The sequence below is a fragment of the Anopheles marshallii genome, chromosome X, assembly GCF_943734725.1.
Source record: "Anopheles marshallii chromosome X, idAnoMarsDA_429_01, whole genome shotgun sequence".
Lineage (NCBI taxonomy): Eukaryota > Metazoa > Arthropoda > Insecta > Diptera > Culicidae > Anopheles > Anopheles marshallii.
Genome location: NC_071325.1, coordinates 12,957,129 through 12,983,446, shown reverse-complemented (window position 1 = coordinate 12,983,446; position 26,318 = coordinate 12,957,129). Strand labels below are relative to the sequence as shown.

General features: G+C 42.1%; 1 protein-coding gene across 1 annotated transcript; it reads left to right on the top strand.

Annotated features, from left to right (window-relative positions):
• The first annotated feature begins 3,711 nt into the window (after positions 1 to 3,711).
• Positions 3,712 to 15,052, top strand: LOC128714077 (proton channel OtopLc-like). Its single transcript, XM_053808956.1, has 10 exons — positions 3,712 to 4,154; positions 9,749 to 9,933; positions 10,036 to 10,241; positions 11,670 to 11,912; positions 12,555 to 12,657; positions 12,722 to 12,882; positions 12,961 to 13,922; positions 13,996 to 14,280; positions 14,362 to 14,710; positions 14,912 to 15,052. Exons 1-10 carry the CDS (start codon positions 3,712 to 3,714, stop codon positions 15,050 to 15,052), a joined length of 3,078 nt encoding a protein of 1,025 aa, XP_053664931.1.
• Positions 15,053 to 26,318: the final 11,266 nt, after the last annotated feature.

The window sequence follows — 26,318 nt, the reverse complement described above, 5'->3', positions numbered from 1 at the left end:
TCGATTGGTAAATAGAGAGCTGTCAGCTGGTTACTTATATGTCAAAATAGCTTAATTAGTAGAGGTAATGTCAAACAGAACAGGTCTTTTTTCATTACTGGTGAGAAGTTTGTAGTTTTGCTATTAAAAATTAAAATGTCAAACTTTCACTCGATGCAGATGACTAACAATAACAACGCATCGATTAAAGAACATGTACCATCTACTACTAATTACTCAGTAAACAAACAACTGTCATGACCGTATCAGGTGAAGTTTTTTGTTTTTGGTTAGCTTTTTTCTGTCAAATCGTCTTTTCACTCGTCGTTCACTCGATTCGTTCACTCGAAAATCGTCAAGATTGTAGCCAAACTGGAACTGGACATTTGGCATGACAAATTCCTGTTTTCACATCGAACAGAACAATAATCAGAACAGAATAAGAATCGAACAGTCATAGACAAAATTGTTCGTAAAAATCCACTGTTTGGTGTGTGAATCACCACCGTCCTCTGACAAATAATTTTACAAACGTATAAATTTGTTGGACAATCAATTTGTTCGATTAGACGTCTACTTTGTTTTTATTTTGTTTTAGATGTATTAGAATAGCAAGCAATACGCCCTAGCCGTTCTATATTAATGAAACAAATTAATAATTGTCATTTAATGACAGAAAAAACCTATTCGCTGCATTCACACAGTACAGGTAACGTAAAAGTGTGAGTTTTGGCAGAAAATATCTAGCCAAAAAACAAGCTGAATAAAATGTTTCACTTATTTTCGTGATTTGTATGTGGATGATACAACGACAGGATGCGGAGTAATTAGTAGATTTGTTAGTTTATCAAACAATTGTCAAACAACTGTCAAACAGTTGGTAACATGTCAAATCAGCTTCATGTGTGGAGAAGATTATTGCTTTAATGCTTGTTATTTTTAGTAGTAGTAGTTTTAGTTCTTGATTGATTTTTTTTTAAATTAAACTACGTATTAAAATGCCATTACAAGCAGCATTTGTTTAGTAAACCAAGAACTGTCAAACGCCATAGGAGCTTTTTATAGAGATAATAATATTTATTGCATGCTTATAGATTTGAAAAAGATTTAGCAGTTGATGTTATCGTTTTTTAAATATATCTGAATATAATCAAATCGCTACCACATTGAAACTGGTTAATGAACAACAAGCTGTCACTCGCATACTAAAACGTCGCATAGCTTAATTAAGAGAAAATAGTATTTCATACCAGCTTGGTGTTTTTGGTAAAGTGTTTTTACATTGTGGTATTATTTTTTATGTTCAAAACACCTCTCATAGGTGTTCTCATCTCTAGTTCAAAAAAGGAACATCGAGGAAGTTTTAAGTACTATAAATTGAAAGTAAGAGAGATTTTAACATAGAAATTTTAACATTAAAACTACCGGTCAATTCTTTTTGACTTAAACGATTAATTTTATTCACCGTCATTTTTGTGAAAATAATATAATTTTATTTGTAAAATTTTCATAAAACTTTTCCTATAATAAGTTCTTTTTATAAATATTGTAACGTAATACAGCTGTTGGGAATTGCGCCAATCGCATGGTAGTTTTAGTGCTAACAACAAACATTTCAGTACATTTTGATCGACAGTAGCAAGCAACTTGTGGTGACAATTATTCTGACAACTGTCCGTCAACGTCATTTTTTTTATTGTGTGTGTTTATGTTACAACACCCGATACAAAAGATGACCTAAAACCGTTCGGTTCTGTTTTTTTTTATTTGGGTTTTGCTTTCTTCTGCTGCAAACTCGCCCATTGGGGGGTGTTCGCTCTATTTCGTGGTTCGAACGGGACAGTTCACCAATGCTTTGATGCGCGCGCGCGTTTGTGAGTGTGCGTTCGGTCAGCACGCTAGCTGTAGCATAACTCATAACTTCGGGCGAGCCCCCGCAAACATTGCAGCAATGTAAGCGGTAGCCACCGTCAGTCACCCTAACCGTACGCTGCGTTCACTTTTGTGATGATTTATTCTTTGTTTCGTTTCTGCTTCAGCTGTCCGGGCTCTCGGTATGGTGTCGGGAATAATGTACATTATTATGTTAATCTCGGTCCGCAAACGAAATACATGGCGCGCACAGGCGATGCCTCGCCGAACCGGAACAGCTTAACCCTTTGAGGGGGGAAAATGGACGGGAGCGTTGGAGTTGCAGGAGAGCGAATGGGAGTTTTTCTTCCCTAAATAGCGTTACAAAATCGGTTTCTTGCGCCGTGCATGTTAATCAGATGCAGCGTTGCATCCGGTTGGTCGGCGGTTGGTTGGTCCGTGGGTGATAATTTGTGCCCACTCGGTTTAGATTTGCGATCTGTGAAGCGTCCAACTGTCTGCTACGTTCCCGATAATCCATTGCCAACGGGGAAACGGTTCCCCTGAGGGTCCCCCAAAAACCACAGCAATGGTGCGTTGTAAATCCCGCAACTGAACAAGACGTGAACAGGAATTAGCCATTGTTAGGCTTTATTGCTCTCGTCCCGAACACTCGTACAACCACCGAAGCAACCGAAGCGTCTCTTTGCCTCTCTGTCTTTGCGGTCTCATTTCGCATGACCAATGGCGCATGCGTTTGTTAGATCCTTTATGAATCCTTTGCTAGATATTATTCTGGTTTTCGTTTCCTTTTTTTTTTTGCATATTGGTATGTGTTTGATTTGGTAATATTTACGCGTCTACGCGTACGGCAGTGTGGAGCGTGCAACGTGCAAAAGACGCTCACAATTTACATACATTCCGGAAGCGGAGGGAGCGCGGATCCTCACGGCACGGCCACCGCTGCCTCACAACCGCACGAAGGTTCACCCATTTGCCCAGGTTCCTGTTCCAGTACGCACCGTAAACAAAGAACGAAGGGTGCGGGCTGGCAAGTGGAATGGCCGGAACCCGCTCTGTTTGCAGGGCAACCAATACAACCCGGAGAATTCCGTCGTTTTGCTCCCTTCGAAACATACAAACGGGAACACCAGGAGCGAGTACGGCGACATCGTCAAACATGTTTCCCTTCTTGCTCAAACGAATTTGGGTTGCCTTGTTTCGGGGTTGATGGCTTTATGGTTCACCTTGATTTCGATACGCTTTAGAGCAATAAAGGGGTTACGTTGTGATAAGTATGTATACTACGTCCTGCTGGCAATAGCGCAGTTATTGGTGTGCTTCGCATTTTTTGCTTTGCACTGATTTTTATTTTTTACCAATCCGTCATTTTCTTCACTCGGACTGGTGAGAAGTGAGCTGATGTGTTCAAATTGCTCATTGCAACGCGAACGATAAGAGTACAGTGAACGGCCTAAGAGAGCGAGAGTAATAAGAAGTTTAAGAGTAGAAAGCATCTTTTTAACTCCTTTATCTAGTTTGGTTGAAAAAAGTAAAATAATTGCATATATTGAGGCGTTAAGACAATCGTTTTGTATAATTTCGAATCAATCTGCTTAGTGCGCCTAAAGATATGCATTTCACATACATATTAGTTGAAAAGAGTAAAGCAATTGCATACATTGGGGCGTTAACGAAATCGTTTTTACATATTTTCGGATCGGATGAAAACGCCTATGGATATGCAATTCATATTCAAATAATAATTTTAATTTGTGTTACCTTTCCCAACAAAAAAACACGGTGGTCACCACGATGAACCATAGAAATGAACGCTGATCTTTCCATTTTTCCCGTCTCGCTCAACAGCTGCAGCACGGAATGATACGCTGTCCATACATTCATGAGATGCATGAACGTTTGCTAGGACCAACGCCGAGACGACCGCTGCCAATATCATTTCCACCGCTCGCCAAACCGGAAGTCATGGATCGCGAAAGTGACTGTCTGCTGGACAGCCGTCCCGAGAGCCGCCAGATCGTCGGTACGGTGGTGAAGCTCAACCCGGACGGGTTCGGGGCTCACACCACCTCGACACACCACCACCATCATCATCACGCGCAGCAGCAGCAGCCGCACCACCGAACGCCGCTAGTGCCTTGCAATGGGACGGACGACGACGACGAACGTACCGGGGGACATCATCCGATGCGGGATGGGGCGGGTACGATTACCAGCACCATCAGCGACTCGGACGATGACGGTATTCATCTGCGGACGCACCTGCGCAAGATCATCGAGGGACGCAAACCGAAAAATGCCAAGTAAGTACGATCGTGTTAAGGTATTTGAGCCATATTGTCTTGTATCTCTAAGAAGTATCTCTCTCTTTGAGATAAAATAAAATAAGATGAGGTGGGTTATAATCTTCTCGATGATTAAATACCAGAAAAAGTAAAGGCTAGCAAATGTAATATTTTTTATAAATTATTTTTCCTCTTATTTATCTAAAGTTTTTTTTAACATTGAAGGAGATTCCTTCTTACAGGTTTGAAAATAAATTTGCCTTACTTCAGGCGTATTTGACAATTTTTTTAATATTTCTATACAATACAAATGCCTTGGGCCTGCCTGGAAATGCCTTACAATTTGTTATACAGGAAATTATACAGCTGGTTTTTGGGTTGTATTTTAGCAAAAAAGTTTTATTGACAATGTGCAATGTGTTATTACACAGTGACCTTTATAGTCTTTATTACGTATACGAAAGCGCTTTAACTATAAACTTTTTATTATTTAGAGCCTTTAAACTCTCTACCAAATCAATTGCATACCTTCAAGCGTATTTAAAAAATACGAAGAATACCCCTGAAGTGTAACAATACCAAACGCCTTAGGTTATAAAAGAACCACCCGCATCTTGAGTGATGTATGTTTTTAGGAAAATGTTTCTATTGACTAATATGTAATATTATATAGCTTATAACTTATTTACGTATCGAGAACCTTTACATATTCTTCCTAATTAATTTGCATACTTTTTGGCTAACTTCAACTATTTTCGTTACAAAAATTATAATTAAAACGCCTGAAGTTATACTATTTGAATAACAAAATGGTTTTGATAGCAAAAATATGTTATTACGCAACAAATAATAATGTATTTGTGTGTTATGAACGAAATACTTCATAAAATAAAAAGTTTTTGTTAATGTGCAATAATGTTTTACGGAGTATAGCGATTAAAGATAGCAATTTAATTATTTTTCAAAGTTTTTGTGGTTGACTCGTCGATAATTCTGAAGAACACACATTTCTTAGGCCTTATTTACATATTTTTAAGCCACGACGTAGAATTAGCATCGCAATGTGCAACGTCGTCTAGTTATTGTGGATATTATTAAAACTAAGTCCTACTGCTCGATCATCGACCGTGACCGGGTGGCAGCATTCAGTGACATGATCCGTACCGACACAAACTTCATGGCACAATCCACCACAATCTGTTTCAATACAGAGCGTTACCGAAATGGTTGTGAAAAAATCCGACCAAAGGGCAATACAAAAAAAAAGGGACAATCCCGTCCTGGTTCCGTGATGTCTTCCCGTGCGCAAATTACCCCGGGGGAACTCACGAGTGCCGTCGTGCATCTCGCAACCAGCCGCAGCCTCACCGGAGGACGCATACTCTCCGATACGCACTGGGGATGGTTGTGTTTGGTGGGAATGTGTCCTGAAACGCACACGCTTTACTCTCGTACAGCGCAAAGGTTTCGATCGTGGTACGATTGAAGGGCTTTTCGCATCACGCTCTCCCGGTCGGGGTTCGCATCTGTCGAAGCGGTCCTGATGTCCTGCCGGAGAGTTACACCCATGTTCACCCATTCCCACGGCAGAACCATCCCTACGACGTCCTCTTCCAGGCCGGGAGTGTCAGTCGCTGGTGTGCGTGTGCGCGCGCCTAATGCGATGCGTTCTCTCGCTGTGTGTGGTGGTGGTGTTGGTTGTCCTTGTGTGCGGTATCTCAACCATATACTCCCAGCGGCAGCATCATCTTCGCAGCCAGTTGTACGGTTGGTACGCGATCGTGCGGTTCAAACAGCTTGCCTTTCCGGAAGACGAATCGTGTTTGTGCTGTCCAGTGGTGCGGTGCGCTTTTCCTACACGGTGCTTCTTAGTGCACGACCCCTTTCCTCTGCCCGGTTCACCCCTGCCCTCTGCCGATCAGTGGAATCTCAGCCAGTGGTTGTTCTTGGTGGTGCAGTTAGGCGTGGAATAGTGGTGAATCTATGCACAAAATGCAGTATTCTTAATGCAAAGTCCTTGGTTTCTTCCCAACTCCCGGGCCCTACTATGCGGTTGGGAGGGTGTAGTTTTTCCCTCGTCTAAACTCCTCGCAATAAAAGAAGCAATGGCTGATCCCAAGATGTGCAAAGACCCATTGAAGGGTGGTTAAACGAAAGGGACATCATTAAAGTGAGGTTAAGGATATTAACTGTACGTGAGGAACTGAAGAATACCCGTTCCGGTTAAATAGTTTGTGGCGTAATTTATTACCTCGTCCGGTCCGGTCGCTCCTATCAAGATCAACTATCAACTCAATTTCCAGCACAATGGGTCTTGCTCCTTGTATAAGCCTGCCCTATATCTGCCTCGCCACACAGTTTCGTCCATCAAACGTCGGTTTTTTTATGCTCGAATGGTGTTATTCAATCCATTTAAATCAAAATCTCCTCCATTGTGCGGCAAAGCAAACTGAGAACCCTTCGCGTGTGTGTGTGTGTGTGTGTGTGGAAAATCTGACAAATTTCCATTGGATTTTTAAACAATCAGGCCCTTTTCATTACAAATGTTGAACGCTAGATTTTCCATCCCGATCGAAGAAAACGAAAAGAAAAATGAGACCCACATACACTTTTCGCTTGGCACGGTTCTGTGGCAGTGTGGTTGTTTTTTTTTTGGGCAAAATCCTTCCAGTTTGCGGAGTGTGTTGCAAAGAACCCATCGACTCCACCCCGCTGGAACGCGACGGGATGCTAAGCGCGCTCGCTCGCACTGCAAACGCGTTGAGAAAAAAAAATGAAAAAGGGGCGGAAATGAAAATCTTTCTTTGTGATCCACTCAGCATCACTCAGCAGCAGCGGGTGCGCTCTCGCACCTCTTGGCACCTTCGCGTCTCGCCATCCCCCTTGGGCGCACGGCCAGAGGAAATTGCCGCGCACGGCCAAGGTGTGCAAATGTAGTGAGACGGGTAGTTCTCGCGTGGTGTTCCGAATCGGTAGAGAAGCGGATTAAAACACTCCCTGTTGCTGAGTAGTGAGCATTGTTTGGTTTTTTTCCAGGACGAATTATTTCCTTTTTTTTTTGGGAAACATCCTCAGCAATCTCCTCCAGAATATCTCATATTGTGGATGAGTTTGTGGCTTCCGACCAGCACAAAGCAAACAAAGTGTAGAAATTAGAGCATCTCCAGGGGAGGGGAGGGGGTGTCAAAATGGCCATAAGGGAGGAAAAGATGATAGTAAAGTTTTCGTACCAACTTACAAAGCAACTGCTCGACGCGCGCTCTCAAAACCCCCGATGAGACCCGCTCGTGTCCGCCATTGCGCAGCATCCGGAGTGCGCGAAAATCAGGACTCACCGTATTTGCACTGGTGCACATTGTCCCAGGCGTACAAACACTCGACGAATCCCTGCCCATTTGCTTCCCTTACCTTACATGCCTGTCCCCGCACCACACCCTCCTCGGGGTTGTTGCGCGAAAAATTGGCAATATGATGCTTTTCCTTTGGTTTGGTCTTCGAATTTAGACGAAAGGCGCGTTGGCGAGCTAATTGTCCCGCTGTTCGTTGTCTTCGGGGAAGACTCGGCGTACCCACCAGCCACAAAACTGCAGACCGTTCGGTTTTATTATCATTCGCTCAATGAGCGTTAGCTTTGTAAACAGGGGGCCCCACACATTGCGCCCGTGTCCCTTGAGGCGTGGCAGCAACGTCTTGATGGGCATGTCATTTCCATAATTTTTACGTTCCAACACGATCCACTGTGTTGCTGGTGCAAGGTTAGGAGGTTTAGGTTAAGCGGAATGCCAACTTCGCGTCCCATTTTCCGAAAGTTCAATAGTTGGATTAGCTACGGTGACCTGGAGCTGCTATGTGGCTGAGTGCCGAGTGTCTAACCAATCCATTTCCTAACCTTCTTCTGCGACTTCTACAGTGACAGAGGATTCGTACTAGCTGCCTGGTGGTTTCGTTACTCGCGTTCCGCGTGTGTGCACTGTGCACCGTGTGTCTGTGTGTGCGTTTTCAAGTGGGAACTGATCGTTTAGTGTGCAGAGACGAAACCGACCATGGTCGGTGGGGGTGAAATGAAGGTAGCGACGGTGGATGTGGAAAGCAGCGACAATATGGCCACCTTACCAGTGTCCCGCGCCCACGGTGCTGGTGGTGTCGGTGGTGCCGGCGGTGGCGGCACGGCTGCTGGTGGTGGATCCAGCGATACGGCGGAGAAAAATAATGCCGCCAACAAGGAGATGGAGCTGAAGAATGTAATGCCCAAGCCGTTGCAAAGGTTAGTTTAGCTGCTGTCGTTACAGCCCAACAAAGAAACGAGCAACAGAATTCTTGAGGAAAAAAAGATATTCCGGGAATGCGATGGAAAGCGTTACCGAGAACATAATTCGCTTGTTAGAATTTGCTTACCATTGCATTCCTCTTCAACGGAAGGTGCAATTACCATCGGGAACGCCATGTTTGAATTCGGATTTGCTTGCGGAAGCAGTATCTACGGTAGACATAATATCGCTACGTGCACATCGAACTCTTTATCCAGAAATTCTTGGCGGCAGTAATGAGCGAAATGCAGGAAATGTACTCAGCAGCAAGTAGCATTATTTTTAGAGTATCCAAGGCCGCTACGAGCTGATGAGCGGAAAGCACACAGCACAGAGCGGAGAGTCATCGCTCGGGAAGGCGTGAAAGATGTAGAGAGAAAGTACTAACGAGGCGGAGTAGTCAACTTCAGCAAAAAAAAACAACCATTTGCTAGAACTGACACAGTTCTAGCAAAAGATTTTGTGCAAATCCCCTGCTGAGTGAATGCGAATCTAGGTCTGCACAAATTGGAGTTCATGTTTATTTAAGGAAGAAAAAATCAGGAAGAAAAGATTGAGGTTATGTATGCACTGTACGGTGTGCACAATTGATGATGGCTGAGCCCGTCCTAGTTTTAAAACGTTATTTCGGATCTCGGAAGCGCTACGTCTCTAGCTGTGCCTGTCTACACTGTAGACACTTTAATACATCGAAGTCAAACCACTCCGTACATCCGCAGCCTTACAGTACGGCGTGCTCGGTGTCGAGTGGTGTCCTGCTGTAAAATGCAGTTGCAGCATACCCCTTTCATCCAACGCTTACGGGTATAAGGATGGGTCGAGTGCCATTCATCGTCTCACGTCGTGTAGGAACGCGGCTAATGAAAAGCACATAGACATGGCACTCGCTGCATGGCTGCATGTGTGTGCTTGCGTGATTTTTTTTCCCAATAAGCACGAGATCCGGAAAGAGCCTGTAAGCAGAAGGGCCGATACATTGACAAGCGCCAGTGCTGGGCAATGTCTGGCACGTAGACACTTCAATCGTATCATATTTCATGTTACGCGTCAGGGATTTTGTGGTTCTTGGTCGAACGAACCGTGCCTTACTGACGACAATTTGCAGTCCGTTGGGTTTCAGCAAGACCACGTTGTTTAAAGCTGTTGCCCAGCTAGGGTGTACTACTGTGGAAGCTATCGTTAGGCATGTCTGGATCATGCAGATAGTACACGCATCGACAACATACGCTAGTGACACTGGCGAACAGCGCTGTCCAGCACACTTTGCTTCATAGATTTTTTTTTGTCCATTCTTGTCTCCCGCAGAACCTCACTCTTCATAGTGACCAGTCTAGTCTACGCCATGCTGCTAATCGTTGTGTGCGTCGCGTACGTTATCAGCGACGTCACCACGCACCGTCTGCCTGTGATCTACTACGAGGGCTTCTTCACCTATCTGTACGGTGCGAGCATACTGTTCCTGCTGTATGTGTTCTGCTTCCTGCTGCAAGGTAGGCATCTCTCACCAGTCCGCAATACGCGCACCATCAACACCGTGTGCGCTCAACAGTTTCATTTCCATTTGGTATCTCTTACTCGTCCCGTTTGTGCAGAGAGCTCCTGCTGCAACGGAAAACCGAAACCACCGAAGGAGAAGAAACCGAAGAAGGAAAAGAAATCGAAAAAGAATGCCGATGTGGAGGCGGGCAAGGAGGGTAAGGATGGAAAGGAACCGGCCGCTGCCAAGGATGGTGCGGGCAAGTCAGCAAAGGAGGAGTCGAAAGGCAAAGGGTCGTCCACTAAAGCTAGTTCCTATCAGGTGAATAGAACACGCTACCGTTGCCCGCTTTTATTTCGCAGCCCGCATTCTCCCGTTTTCTTTTGCCCATTTGGTTTACTGTTGATGTTGTTTGTTGTAAAAAAAAGAAACACCCTGTAAACGATGTAGCGGTAAAGAAAAGTTTAGGTCTCTCTCCTGCTGTCCTTTCTGTTACAACTACTTGCTACCCTGTCTGTTGCTTTAGGACACACATTTTCTGCACAATCGTTCTGTCTCGTTTATTTTCATGTATGTTGCGTTCCATTCGTTAGCAATAGTTGATAAAACTGCTTGAAAAATGATGATAACATGATAAGCAAGGTTACAAAGCGATATTGTTAAAGACATTGCCTACATTTAGGCGTCTATTGACCAAAGCCAAACAAAAATTCTCTCTATTTATTTTGAATTTCTTTTAGTTAGCAGACATCAATCTATGCCTTGCATGCATTGTCCAAATTCCCTCATTCTCCTATTCAATTTGATGCAAAACTTGCTTTTTTATTCATAAAAAACTCATTAGAGAGTTCCTTCGAAACACCTGCATAAGAATATTGCTTAAATCTGTTGAATTTACAATAGTTTGGAAACAATTCCTTCCCAAGTAGTGAAAGGACACATTATCGAGGGTGTGCTTGGCCGTTAAAACTTGCTTCTATAACGACTAAAAACGCTTACGAAATCCGCACAGCGAGCCCCTAAATGTATGCAAAGAAAGCTTTAGAGGTTTTCATAGATTTGAAATAATAAACCACTTCTTATGCAGTATTCAAAAGAAGTACAATAACATGTTAGTTAGTTATATAAATGTTCTGCTGCGGGGGGAAAATTTACCTTTCTATTCACATGTTCGCTCACCGTGAATCATACCCAGAAGTGTTGGATGATTCTAATTTAGAATTATGGGTCTGAAACTTTATTCCAAAGTTTCATGCATCCTTGATGACTCCTAGTCACACAAATACTCGTATATTGTTTGAATGCTACGAGATTCATGAATCATCATAGAATGATGAATCTCTCCGCCAACATGATTCAAAGATCACTTTTTTTTCTTTTGCTTCTGAAAAGTATTACTTATACAGATGAAATGAGTATTAATGGATACTTTTAAGGTTGGCATGTCACGGCATGTTGCCGGAAATACGCGTGAATCGATGAGGGTTCATGAATCTTTTAGAATTCGTGGATCTATTGAGAGTCGTCTTTCGATTTAATTGACTTCTCGTTAAAGAGTCATATTAATGACTCTTCTCGAAAGACTCGTTAAGCACAACACTAATACTAACCTCTTCAAATTGAAACGAAACATCTTGGTCACTTAAGGGATCTGTTTTCTCCACCCATCCATCTCTAATCTCCCTGTAACCCTATCAAAACCATCAAAAATGTCAAACGCTCAAATCTTTCACGCACGAGTTTGTTCAGTACTCGAAAAAACAGGAGGTATACCCGAAAAAAAAGCGTGACCAGCTGCGCGAGTCACAGCGTCGCCGTGAGTCGGCAACCGCATCCCCAGTGGTGGCAGCAGTAACACCAGCCGTAACTACGCCATCAGTAACACCCGGGACGCCAGCCTCACCGTGTGGCAGTATGTCGTCTACACCGGCCAAACGGAGGGATATCCGGCCGGAGCAGGTCCGGTGTCGTGCGGAACCATGCTGGGTGCAGGTACACGGCCACACCTTACCTTCCCCCACAACCCTTCCCACGGCGCTTCAGGAACGGTTGATGTTCCGATCGGTGTCGACCGAACCCTAACACCTAACTACCCTGCCCCACATCTAATCAAGCAAACGGTGTTTACCCGTGTGTTGCGTGCGGAATGTGTGCATACTAACATCTTGCTAACCAAAGCGTGTTGTCTTCGATTTGTCATCTCTCGAACTGCTGCGCTACTGCGCGCACCTTTTCCCTCCCCAGAAGCTACACCCTGTGCCCCCGTTCCACAGGTGTTGGTTTGTGAAGCGTGTGTGCTTGCATTGTCGCTGTGATTGCAGACTTTCAGGCGTTGCGGCGTGTGGCTGGATGGCAATGCCGCAATTTGCTCGCATCAGTAGCGGAGCATAGCTTGGTCATGTGTGTGTACGCTTGTAATGCACGTAAAGTTTCCGTTTGTATTTGCTTGCTTACCGATGATTGTTTATATCTGCTTCCGTTGTTTAGCCCATTCATTCGTTTTGCACCCTTCTGATAGTGTAGATGTTTAGCTACCCGTGTTGAATGCTTTTCGCTTGCGCTAGAGCGTTCTATATCAGTAGAAGTGTTTACGATTGCAACTGAGTGATATACTTTTATGGTTGTATCGAGCAGGAGCCGTCACCGAACCCGGAAGCCGCTATGTCACCTCGGTTCAAGCGCAAAACTACTCAGGATCCTGCCCACGGCAGTTTCTTCTTGCGTGTTGGAGCAATCGGTATGTATTGAGCACGTTTTGTGCCGCTTCCCCACCATTCTACTCTTTTTCGTTTCACCGACAGCGTTCGGTCTCGGTACGATGATCTACACCGGGTTGGAGTTTGGATCCTTCTTCGAGATACCATTCACCTCGCCCTGCCATCAGATACTGCGTGGCGTCAACCCACTGCTCCAGATGATCTTCACTTTCATGCAGATGTACTTTATCTTTATGAACGCACGGGTAAGTTGAAGGTGTCCCAGGTTCGAAGTTGCCGTATGTTAACGAGTTCGTTTTACTGTATTCTCACGTCGGACATAGCTCAACATTCATCGCTTCAAGGTGCTGGCACGGTTTGGACTGATGCATATAGTGGCGACAAACATTTGCGTGTGGATTCGTACATTGGTGCTGGAATCGCTGAAGGAGATCACCGCCTACCATCAACGGCGTGGTCCGGAACCGGAAGACTCGGTCATTCTCGAGAACATCCGCCAGCATACGCTGCGTAACGCGGGCATGGTGATGGGTACGGATCTGGGCCCTAGCGGCGATACGGAGTGGGAACCGATTAGCGTGAATCTGAACGCTCAGGAAGATCTGCTGTCCCAGGACGCGTCCAGTGTGCTGTCGAAGATAGTCCAGGGTACGGCGCACACCATCACGGAAGCGGCCACCACGCTGGTAACCGCAGCGACGTCCACCTCGACAGCTGCCCCGACTACTACGACGATGTCCTCGACCAGTACCTCCACGACGACCGCATCCACGTCCACAACCACGTCCACCACGTCGACCACACCGGCCTGGATTGAGCCGAACAATGGTCTGGCCACGAGCACGAGCACCACCGCCCGGGGACTTTTGGAGCGTCTGCGGGACGTAGTGGCGACGGAGACGACTACCACGTACGAAACACCTTCGGATCAGTTCGGTAGCGGCCACACGCTATCCACGGCGAACGCGGCGAACGCAACATCAGCAACGCCCTCGGCAGGATCTTCGTTCCTGGACTCGTTCATGGACCATGTGAACTATCTCCAGCGCAACAGCAGCCTCGACCAGACGTACGAAAGCTTGGACTCACTGTTTCCCTCCGCGTTTATCGCTACCTCCACTGCCGTTTCGTCCAACGCCACCGCCGTTAGCTGCGGTCGGGTCAACATCATGGGTACGATCGTGCAGGACTCGGCCCCGTACCTGTACCCGTTCATCATTGAGTACTCGCTGATCGGTGCCGCCGTCATCTACGTGATGTGGAAGCATATTGGACGCTACCCTAAGTAGGTTTTTTTGTGGTTAAAGAGAGTTCCAAGTTTGCGACCAAACGAGCTCGTTTTATTGTCCCGTTTACAGGTTCACAAACGAGGAGGATTTGGAACACCGTCTGGAGGTGATGTTGTCTCGCCGTGCTGTCGTTATGGCGCAACAGGCTCGTACCGGTCGCGTTGATTGCGTCGGTGCATCCAAGGGTCTGTTCTTTGGATTGCTTCTGCTCGTTGGTTCGCTGATCTGTCTCATCCTGTTCTTCGTGCTCGTCAGACACCCGCAACTGTCCCTGTTGGCCATCTACCTAGCGGACGTCTCGCACTGTGCCCTAATGGTACTGGCCATCTTCGCTATCATAATTGGCTTCATCCGGTAAGAGTTATCAGATCTTCTCGCCCGTACCATGCCATTCACTTCGTCCATCACCTACTCACATTCGCCCTTCCGTTCCAGCGTGCAAAACTTGAAGTTCCGCTGCGAGGAGCAGAGCAACCTGAACGACATACTGCTACGCATCTCCGCATTCGGACTGTTCGTGTACTCGACGTTCAGCGTGATTGCCGGTTCGCTCAATGCGTTCGAAAGTGAGCCGAACCTGCTCGTTATGGTGACGGGCATCGTCGCGGTGGTACAGGTCGTCATACAGCTGCTGTTCATCGCGGACGTATCGCGCCGGCGCGTCCACCTGCCGGAGCACGATCGCATCAAACCGGGCCGCCAGATTGTGACGTTCTTGCTGATCTGCAACATCTCCATGTTCGCCATCTACACGTTCGAGGCGCAGAAAGTGTTTGCCAACCCGGTAAGTACTGTGCAAGGTGTTTTTTTTTATTCTATGCGCCCAAGAAGTATGCAATCGGTACAGCATATACGGAGCGCTACAAAATGTGGTTTGTTCATAGTGTTGCATACATTTGGGCGCATATGTATCTGTAGGCATTGCAGCTTTTCTGTATCTCATTTCTTTATGGCTCTTGGCTAATACATCTCGTTCTGCATACAGGTGCAACTGGACTTTTACGGCTTCATTGCTTGGTCGCTGATTCAGCGTGTCACCTTGCCGTTGTGTATCTTCCACCGCTTCCACAGCGCTGTCACGCTAGCGGAGGTCTGGAAGACCACTTACAAGGCGCGTCTCGAGTAAATCATCCGCCAACCTACAGTTGCAGATGCAGTGCAGTGATTGGAAATTGATCGGCATCGAACAACGGAATCGTTTCGTTTTGAGTCGACAAAGGTTTTGCAAACGAACTTCCATGGGGATGAAAACTAAACGCACACCTCTGTTAGGAAGAGCATTCCTTTGTAGACACTAGGGCGTCTCGAATTTCTCAATGCGTCGGGCAGTACAGTGAACGATAAATCAATGACCACCAAACACGCATGCAAAGGCGGAAGCTGAAAGGGAATGCTCAACGAAATAGAACCACTAATGGACGATACACGAAGCAGAGCGAAGGAAGAGGAAACAAAAACAAAAAGAAACAAGTGATTTGTTTACGAACTGTATTTACTTCCTTCCCACAATTTTTGGACTAGATTCTACTTCTCCTTTTCGAAAAGAAAAACCAACAAAAAAAAACATTAACACTCAACAAAACAACCCCCATTCACCATGAGCGAAATAAGCGAAATAAGGGTGGAAATGCAACAATTTTTTAAGAGAGCGAAAACGCAACATACACAAATTCTTAACTGTAACTTTATACATTAGTACGAATACGAATTATACATTTTTACCCGGTTCCACCTTAAACTATATGCCCTCCCGTGGATTTTTAATACCGTCGTCACTGCCGTCGGTTGGACTGTTTTTCTATTTCTGGGTTTTTGCCTTGTTTTGTTTAGGGGTTTTGCGTTTTTTTCCTATCTCCTACTACTTACACGAATAGAAACACATTCGAATCTTCTGCGAGGCGCAAAGTAGGGAGGAAAATGTTTTCGAGCGTGTATTTCTGTCTCGTTCGCTCAAAGGGAGTGCTAAGGAGCTAAGAAAACGAGAGAAAACAAAACTATATGTATTTAAACTAAAGTAAAAGAAAAGAGCGAAAAGATTAATATAAAGGAATCATTGTGTGTAGGACTTATCTACACGGCAAATATGGTCGGAAATAGTTTTACAGCTGGCAGCAGAAGCCACATCCCCCCAAAAGGCTCTAGAGGCCAGATTTTCGATTAATTTATTTTGCTCCCCGTGTACTGTGTGTGTGCAACACTTCGACTAAAAAACGCAGCGGTACGGTGTTTGGGAGCGCGATTAACTTAGTGGATAAATGATATTACCCAATATGTATGCATATAGAAACAGGATCGTGTAGCATGTGTTTTGCGCTGGACTCATATCCCAACCTTTGGCTCTAGTGATGGTTTTAGTTTAGAGATGTTTTATTTATGTTGATCATTCATCTTTTGTTTTTATTTCGAGTAATAGTTTTAAACATTTTGCCCAAACAACAAATTGTGCAACAAATTGTCCGGGAGGCAATAAAATATTATTAAAAAAATTTAGTTTTTATCCAAAGATAGCTTCGCGCGTACTGGAGCTTGCGCACTTGGAAGGAAAGATTGGCTGAAGGACACAACGGAACGTAAAACAGATTTGTTTGGAGCGTTAAAGCCAGAGTTGAGAGGCTGCCAGTTACTCAAAAAAAAAAATTCTAAACGGAGCTCTCAATACGACCAAAAAGCCAACAATGCTATGCTCGTAAGGGATGGTCCATGATTCCTTCCGGTACGGTATTCTAGATTATTTATTTTTATTTTTCCAAATTGTCTTATACGTGACCAATAAAGCTAGTTTTGTTTGGAGTTCTACAGAAAACAGACGGGTTTTTATTTTTTAACAACTTAAACATTTACTTCAACCGGTTCGATTACATTACGATACTAGGACACGCTGCGAGAAGCTCATTAGCAGTAACCGTTGAGAAGGAATCTTCTGGGGATGGTCATTAAAATAAAGCCAGATTTATGGTGTCAGTATGTGTGTGTGTGTGTGTGTATGTGTGAGAATGTGGGTGTATATGTGTGCATATGCCAACACGGTACGGTATGTGGAAATGTAACTTTAAAGTAACATAAACAGTGTTTTGGTAAGCTTATGCACACATAACCACGCACTCGCACACGCATACGAGACGAGCATATATACACATAAATATAAATATATATATATATATATACATATATTGGTAGTTATAAAACTTGCAAATTTTATTTAAACCAACAAATGTTTCAACAAATGCATCATTGTATGCGCGGTAGCTTGAGGTACGCGGTGGAGGTGGGTTCGGACTGCTGGAATAGTCCGTGGAAGGAAAATAAGCAAATCGTAAGGTGCGTTCCAAAACACAGGAAAAGCGAAGAAATAAAACGAATTATTAGAGACGACAAAACCAAGCAGACCCCATAATTCCATAGCGCCATCCACCGGGATGACACCAATTTTTGTTTGAAAAGAAAATCGTGCTCGTGTTTCTGATAAATGAAAGGAAAATGAAGAGAAAGAGAGAGTTAAAAGAGAGAGAGAGAAAGAGAGAAAGAAGACAGTTAATGGCAGAACAAAGAAAAAAGCATACCTAACGTAAATCGGTGCAAACAGTGTGTGCGTGTTTTGTTGTTATTTTCCTTTCTTTTGTATTATTGCAAAATGACAATGAAATGAAAAACTCAATGTCAACATAAGCAAACGTAAAAAATTCAACAAATTGTTGTACCTTTTCTTTTTTGCTTTACCTGAGTTTACTCCAGCCGATCAACAAAGAGTTATGTTTACTAACAGAGAAACTGCCACACAAGCTTTATTTGGATTGATAATATGTTTCGTTTTCCGGTACTTCCTGCGATGGTAAATTCGCACCGGATGTGTGAGTGTGGTTTTCGTGTGTAGTTTAAAATAAACAGCCAATCGTTGGTTAGAATAGGACGCACTAGAGCATTCGCATTTGCATGGAAAAACATATTTAATTTCCCAATCGCAAAAAAAGCAAAACAAACAGATTGTTGGTGACATTTTAGTATTTATTTTTGAATGAGATTCCTTATAAATAAACTAAACTAAAGACACTAAACTGCTAAACTGCTGTATGGAAATGTTAAATGATTTTTAAAATATATTTTCTATTAATCCACTTGAGTTGATAAAAAGCAAATGTATGGAATAAGCCAACACGCCGTTTGGCAGTGTGCTTCTATGTGTGGGATATTATCTTTAACACAGCCAAATACAAATTTTCTGTCGAAACGAACGAAACGTCAAACGTTTAGAGGTGGCCGAGTAATGCGTGTGTTAGTACTCAAAACGTTCCTTATCGAAACAGAAAAAAAAGAATCAATTCGGTATGCGTTTGATGAATGCTGTGGCATTTGCTTCCGCACTATAAGCCAACGGGCCCCTAAACCGGTACCGTTTCTGGAAGCGAAACGCAAACCAACCAATTTGCAAAACAAATAAACAAAACTCATTGGATATTGACCTTTTTAGCGGATACAAACAGTTCGACTGGTGTAACGGTCGCAAACAATACATGAATGCCCACCATGTTTTTACAAAAGAAAAAAAAAACCGTATTTGAATTTTATGATCGAAGCAAGGTAATCTACCCGAATGAGAACCGAATTTTCGGACAAAAAATACATACACTCCCCTAAACCCCAAAAGTAAACAAAAAAACAAACTGGATTATATCGGCCAGCGAAAACTAAACTTTGCGCCTGTTTTTGTTTTTGTGTGGAGGATTTATACAAAATAATAAAGCACTAGTAAATGCAATCAAAAGGTTAAGGAAGAAAATACTTGCAGTGTAAACCCCGTAAATGTTATCTGTTTCCGCTAAGGAAGTAAACAAAAGCAAAACATTTAACAAGGCAGTGAGCTGATTGTTGAGACACCCAAAAAATACCACGATAAATGAAAATGGTGGTCAGATTTAGTGAAGAAACAAACACATACACACACAAACAGCACTTAAACACAAGTAAATGATGTCGAAACGAATGATGGAACAGTGAAGAAAATGATAAGACAGAACAGAAAGAAATCTAATAGGAAAACATCGAATGATTTAGAACGATAACCACAAACAAAATCAATAGATACAAAAAAATAGAGGGAACAAAAGAACGAAAAAAAAAACAAACGAGCAGACGAGAGTAAAAGCAACAAAACCAAAGTGCTGGACCATAATTGAGCATATGCTATACGACTGTTGCAGATAGTGCAACAAATGCGATTCAAATACTTTATCAAGTAATTTACTTGCCTTTGTTTTATTTTTTATTAAAGTACCGTGTGTTTAGCGAGTTTTTTTTTAGTTTTGCGACTGTTTGTAATGTGTATAATAGGTTGAGAGAGTGTTTGTGCGTGTAGAACGTGTTACTTAGAACGCGTCATTATTTAACCAATTACCATGGTTAGGTTGTGTAAAAAACAAAACGATAGTGTAGTTTTTGATATTGCTTATGTTTTTTTTTCAATTTCATTTTGTTCTTACATCGTCTTGTGATGTGTCGTCTTAGTATGAGTTTTCCGCTCGTGTTGGTTGTATCCTTTTGAATACATTTTTTGTATAAGAAACTGTCAGTGCAAATCCATGCGGCACTTAGCGGGTAGCTTGATTAGTAATAACAGAGGTGTGTATTTGTGCAATGGTTAAGCTAAGAATGCTCAAAACGGGGGTAAAAAAGCTAATAGTATGATAAGGCGTGTTACTTGGCCATACAAATTGTATGATGATTTTTTGAAGGGTTCGTCGCTTACAAGAGTCATGAAGTCTTTTGAATAATTCTTATATTAATGCAGTTATTCTGTTGTTTCGCGAAACGAATCCAGCATTCTTCTTCTTTCATTTATGAATAAGAAGCTAAAAAACACAGCCAATTCACAAACCCACCCTATAAACTGAGAATAATTATGACGATCGCAACTACAGCCAAGTTCCGGCAAGCTAGAGCCGTTGCATCTCATGTACTGACCATTAACAAGTAAGTTTATCTAAAACAGTCGTACAGTAAATTCAATTCTAGTATAGTACAGCTCTTGAGCGTTATGCTCGAGAAGAACCCACAGAACCCCTCCCACTACCATTGGGTAACACAAACATAACACTGCCGGCAAGAGCGACTGTTTTCCAATAATCATTACAGTCCGACTTTTTCCACCATCACCTTTAACAACTAGAACCATCATTCGTCACACGTACAGAACACTCGCATTTTTCTCTTTAACACAGACATAACACATACATACACACAACGCATGTTAGTAAAGCAACCGATTGTATTACGAAGCGAAGAAACTATAGTACGCATTTGAAGAAAAATAAAACAGAGAAATCAAATCATGTCACATCTGTTTAATAAATACGACGAAACTTAATTGCGAACTAGTGGAGACCCATACACACGTATGCATTCACGATTGGTCACTCAATGACATATCACCCTTTGGTAATCGCTCTCGCGCTGTTTTCATCTAAGGCAAGCGATGGGTTGGATAAAAAAAAGAAAGAGAAAAAACAACATTAAAATGGTGAGTAATGATGAGTGAAAGAAGGGATAGAAGAAGAATGAATTAGGATCCGGGACGAGAAGATCGAATTAGGGACGCGTAAGCGTCGCACATTCAGAAATGACAATGAATAAGATAACAACAGGTGTACTACGCACAAAAGAGTGGAAATGAAAGAGCATGTGAAATATTTCATGAAATGTTTCACATTTTGTTTACCTGCAGCAACACTACCAATTGCATTGAAACAAGGAATGACACCATGAATGGTTCTTTTAAAAGCAAATCGTTTGCATCCACACACTCAACGCTACAGCAACCGAATGACTAACACGGGTTGCAGTGAATTTCCATTTCCGTCATACTGTCTTACCATGTAACAGGCAGGAGCAAAACGAGTAAATTCAAATAAAAAAATAAATACGATATAGCATAGAAAAAACGTACATTGCAGATCCATTTCCATTGTAATCATTATTCTTACGCAATTCAATCTATGACAGCCAGTAGCATCCAGTTTGACGCAGGAACCGAACGTAAGCGCATTAAAACTTGCAACATGTTGAAACGACCCGTGGAAGCGAGTGGAAACTGAATTTTAGTATCGTAAAAAGTAAAGTAAAGTAAATATAAAAACAAATCGATTTTCATAGAAAATTGAGCCAATACGGCATTATGAACATTACCAGTGGAATAAAAAAAAATTAAAAAAAAAACGAACAAACAAAAATACCTACATGAAAGTAATCCCTCATCCGTTCATGACAGCAGCGCAAAGCACACAAACACGCATACACAAACACACATACCCAATGTGATTTGTTATGGAAAGTGTAACGAAACACGCAATGTATAAAGAAGTTTATATTTTGTAGTAAAATAAGTTCCGCTTGTTTTGTGTTAAGCAAAGCACGAAAAGCATAACAGAACACACGTATACTACACACCAGAACAAAACGAGAAAGACATAATACAACCTGGACAGAATGGTTAAACAAATAAACAAACAAACAATCAAACCATACCGATACATTAAACAACATTACTGCAACACACAAACAGGAAACGAAGCAAGTAGCCAAAATGAAACAAAAACAAAGTAAAAAAAAGCGAAAAACTGAAGATGAAAACAGCTACAAAAAAGCGACTTAACAACAGATTATAAGAAATGTTTGTATATTTTTATATGAAGCAAATCAAATTTTGTTAAACGTGGCCCTCAATTATTGATCGAAATCCCTTTCCCTTTCAAAAGAACTAGAAGGGAAACTAAGGTCACTTAGGAAAAAAGGAAAAAAATATCCAGAATAGAGAAGGAGAAAGAGATAGAGAAAAAGAGAAGAAGAAGAAGAAGGGAGAGAGAGTTAAAACCACAAGTTTGAAAGGAAGAAAATGGTGTTGAACGTTTACGAACCGGTGCGTCAGTTAAATTTGGCGGGAAAGGGATCAGATCTAGTTGTGATTATGTATACATTGTACCTTCCTTACGAAACAAATGATGAAGAAAACTACAGTAATCAAAAATCATAAAGTACAGAATGAACGGCAATGGTGTCAATGTGGGCGGAGAATGCAATTGAAGCAAGTGAAGAATCTGTTTGGCGATGGGAAACGGATCCTTTTATGGCTTACACACATTATATCAATTCTTTTTTACAAAAATAAGAACATTTGTCGATAAAAATATTTCAAACTTATATTAAAATGTTCGTTAATCGGAACATCCTGTATGATGAAGCGTTTGACTACAGCAAATTTAGTTTTTGGAATGATTTAATTTGTTTATAGCTATTTTTATACAATTTTGTGCATATTTTTGTTGAAGCAACATCAACACCGGTCTATTTATGTTTTATTCTATTCTGGTTTTATAAGTAAATTTAATCGTTAATTGAAAGTTTTTTTTTCCTTAACATTGCATACTTTTCGGCCCAAAAAGCAAAGATGACAGGTTATTGTTTGGAGTTTTATTTTGTTTTGATAAATTTGCCAAAAAAATTGATTTTTTGTACTGAAACAATATTATCCCTCCTCATTTGATGTATTTACTCTGATAAAATAAACAGATTTATTTATAAACAATTATTTGCCCAGAGCATTGCATACTTTCAGGCGCAGTAAAGATACATGACATGCAATTGGTTAATCCCATTGAAATTAAAAGCAGTGATTCTTCTAGACACTTGTAGCAAACGAATATGCAACGCAATGAAACGAACGTATTGGAATGGAAGTAACGGGCACAGTTTGCAATCATGTAGGCAGAAGCATCCTTTGTTAAGCCGTTGCTCTGTAGTAAGCATGTAGAAGGAAGCAAAACGAGGTACGGAAAAAATAACAACCTGAAAACAGTAGACAACGTAGCGACACAACGCTTCTAGCCATCACTAGGCGATAGGGAAGATGTAGCGAAGGAAGATTAACAAAAGCGGCGAAAGGAAATGGAATGAGCAAGCCGTACATCGCGTGCGCGATTTTTGTTGATTATGTTTCCGACAAGGGCAAGTGCTCGCTCGGTGCGCGGATCGCAGGCAAATTACAATAACGCAAGAGACACTAGTGGCATAAATCTAAACTAAATGATTACAAGCAACCAGATGCACACGCGAGCAAGCTATGTTTCGCAATAACGAAGCAGCTAATCCAGGCGGCTTAGCGTGCGCACGTCGGTGCGGGTGCACCCGCACCTTTGTGTGAGTGTGTGTAACGATCGATCTCGTAAGTGTAGGAATCAGTTGATGGAATAAAATTTGAACCTATTTGGCTAAAGAACTGTAACGAATTTGTCCCTGGTGTGTGTGTTTTATGTAATACTCGGACCGGTGAAACGTGGATGACAAATGGGGAGTGGTAATTTCAGTTTCAGTTTCAGTTTCAGTCATAGAATATTTTGAAAACATATGAGTCTTCAGTGAGAAATCATTTAAATCAGGACTCGTGTCTTAAAAGATTCATGGACTCTCAGAGGTCTCTTTGGCGGCTATTTGGAGGTTCTAATCATACTGGTAGTTTGACAACCGATCTTAAGGTTTTCCTTCCAGTAAAGTCCTTCAAAACCTCCAAAATTGTTTCTCTGTCTGGTGTCACAAGAATTCTCTATTCCTTATTCCTAATAAGTGTAGCGTGATATCGTTTACCAGATCCCTTGTGATTCCGTTCAAATACACCCTATATGATACAGTTATATGTCGTATATCACCTGGAAAGGTTCTAGGTGGGTAGGTTGACGAGACACTCTCCTACAACTCCCACGTTTATTATGTGATCAGCAAAGCTAACAAATCACTAGGTCTGATTGTAGGGCTGTCGTCCGTGATTCGTGATCCCATGATTCGCTTTGCCTGAAGTCCCTGTATTATTATTGGGTTTGATCTACCCATGATTGTGCAGCTGTAGTTTAGTCTCCTCCGGGCTCTACCGTGAAGGCCAAATTGGAGATCATTCAGCGTACATTTCCTTGTATAACTGTGCGGCTTTTCCTTAGCGATTACCATCTGGCTCTCCCTCTCCATCCTGTTCGCTGTCGCTTTCTTTGGCTTAAGTTAATTGAAAAAAGCATTTCCATATCCGAGCAAGTTTAATTACAGATCTCCTGTTAAATGAACTTGGTGTGCCTTCTCTCATATCAGCCTTCCCACGTTACGCATCTTTTTGTCGCCTTCGCGATAAACCTCCCCCTGTATATCCTATCCCACCCTACTAGCTACAGCTCAAGTGACCCTTTTATCAAAGCTCTGTCGGTTTTCAGCAACATTTGCGCCTATTCGACTACAATGTCCCTCTGTTCCGCTTTCGTGTTCGTTTCAACAGAGCTATCTTCAGACCCGTGGACGATTTACGGTGTTATGCAGGTGAACTAACACACTTTACAGGTTTTCAATCCGGAGAATTTAGGTAAGCCACTGTGGAAATCTTCCTTCTATAAGCTTATGCCTAGATATCAACCCTTCGCGAAAATGAAAGCATTATCCTTCGAGAAAAAACGTTAAGCCGGCTGAATTCAACGCGCTCATGACTAATTTTTCTGCCATAGAGTAGCGCACGAACGTTCTGCAACTGCAAAATGATAAACTATTTAGACTGCGTGTGCCAAAACACGTTTAGGTCTCCACCGAACCATCTGAAGGTTATCAAAATGATCATTTTAAAGTTCCTTACCATATCAACTTCCGTGCAACGAAACTAAAACTCATTTGGCATCATTAGCTGCCTCATTGAAAAAACATAGATAAAAAAGTATAAATATGTATAATAAGTAATTTAACTACCATGTGTAAAGAAATAGCCACCCCCCAACAAATATCAATATCTCTGTGGTTTCTTTGCCATCTTGTTGAAGATTTGCTCACTCGTGAAGAATAACCAATTAGCCCTTTTCGCAAACGTGACACTTGATACACTGGGTATACTAGCATTGTGAGTTCCATAATTATGAAAATTTTATTATTTATTTATTTATTCCATAATGTCGGCATTTGCCGTATTATCAACATAGTGTTGAGTTTTTTCAAATATTTCAAATTTTACAAGGCATTTCCTCCTTGCGAATTGCTTTATCCCGGGCATACTCGGTTGATAATTATGAAAATCTAAGCCTGAATTCGTAGCCTTTGAAGCCTCTCATAAAAATCAATTTAAGTGACACGTTACTTAACGTGTCTGGAGTATCTCCAACATTCAAGGCAATAACGTAAACCTGTTGCAGTTAAGAATAATTCTCATGGTTCCATTTTGTAGTTTTTGTAATGTTTCAGATTGTGCCATTGTGTGTGCAATGAGACATTTGCCAAAATTATTAAAGTCGAGCTGAAATTTAAGTGGGAAGCAATTCATGCTTTACACAGTTCAATTTTACCTTCACGGTTTAAATCAATTTTAAGTTTAGTTTTTATTCCACATTTGTTGGCAATCTTTTCGATAAGACAATCTATGTGTGTTTTGATTCTCAGCTGGACGTCAATTGTCACTTCTAAATATTTTATTTTTTGTAGATAATTCGATGGTGCCTTGGTTAACTTTGATTACTTGGTTAACTTTTGTTTTGAAACCTGTATTAATTTGTTGGTGATTGGCATGCATTTTTACTTTTTTACATTTAATTTGAGGTTTTTAAACGGTAACCATTTACTTAGTGATTATAGATCAGCCTCAGTTTCTTTTATTTTTCTTTGCGATACAAACATTACAGTGATATCCGCAAAAAGGTTCACATCCATGTGATATAGTAATTTTTTTATGTCATTCATGTATCAAACCCATAAATTTGGAGTCAAAACTGGGGCCCCCAACTTGAAGCACAATAAGCTTGTTTTCAATGGAATCAGATAATTCACCTCCACAAGATTCAATTGGAACTGAGATTTGAAACACGCTTAAAAATCTTGATACTCCGGTCCGTCCATTCTCAATCTCACTATCCCATCACTGTTTCTAAGAGCACTTATGACCTTTAACGACTCATATAAACTGTTCGATTTCAACGTACCTGCGTCCCGCTTCCGTTCACGTCTTCGTGATTCCTCTTCACAATTATTAATCCCATTGAGGCGAGCAAATAAAGTGCCGGCAATATCGTCTAACCTGCCACTAGATCGACATCATCCTGCTGTGCAGCTCACAATCCCTATCGCGCTTTTTACTCCTAAACCCCATCGCACCCAGCGACATACCAGATCAACCAACCTCAACTTTAAAAGGATTTAATTAATCTTTTCTAATATTATCGCTTGTGTGGATTAGTCATTCGTCGACACTGCTGCCAACGTAGACGCAGGGGTAACGACGTTCACGAACGTTATCACATCTGTTTTTTCCTCCTGTTGTCCTCCCCTATACCCACCACAATTTTATTTCCGTTGGTGATGAGACAGCCTCCAACACTGGAGATCAAGCCATACTCTTT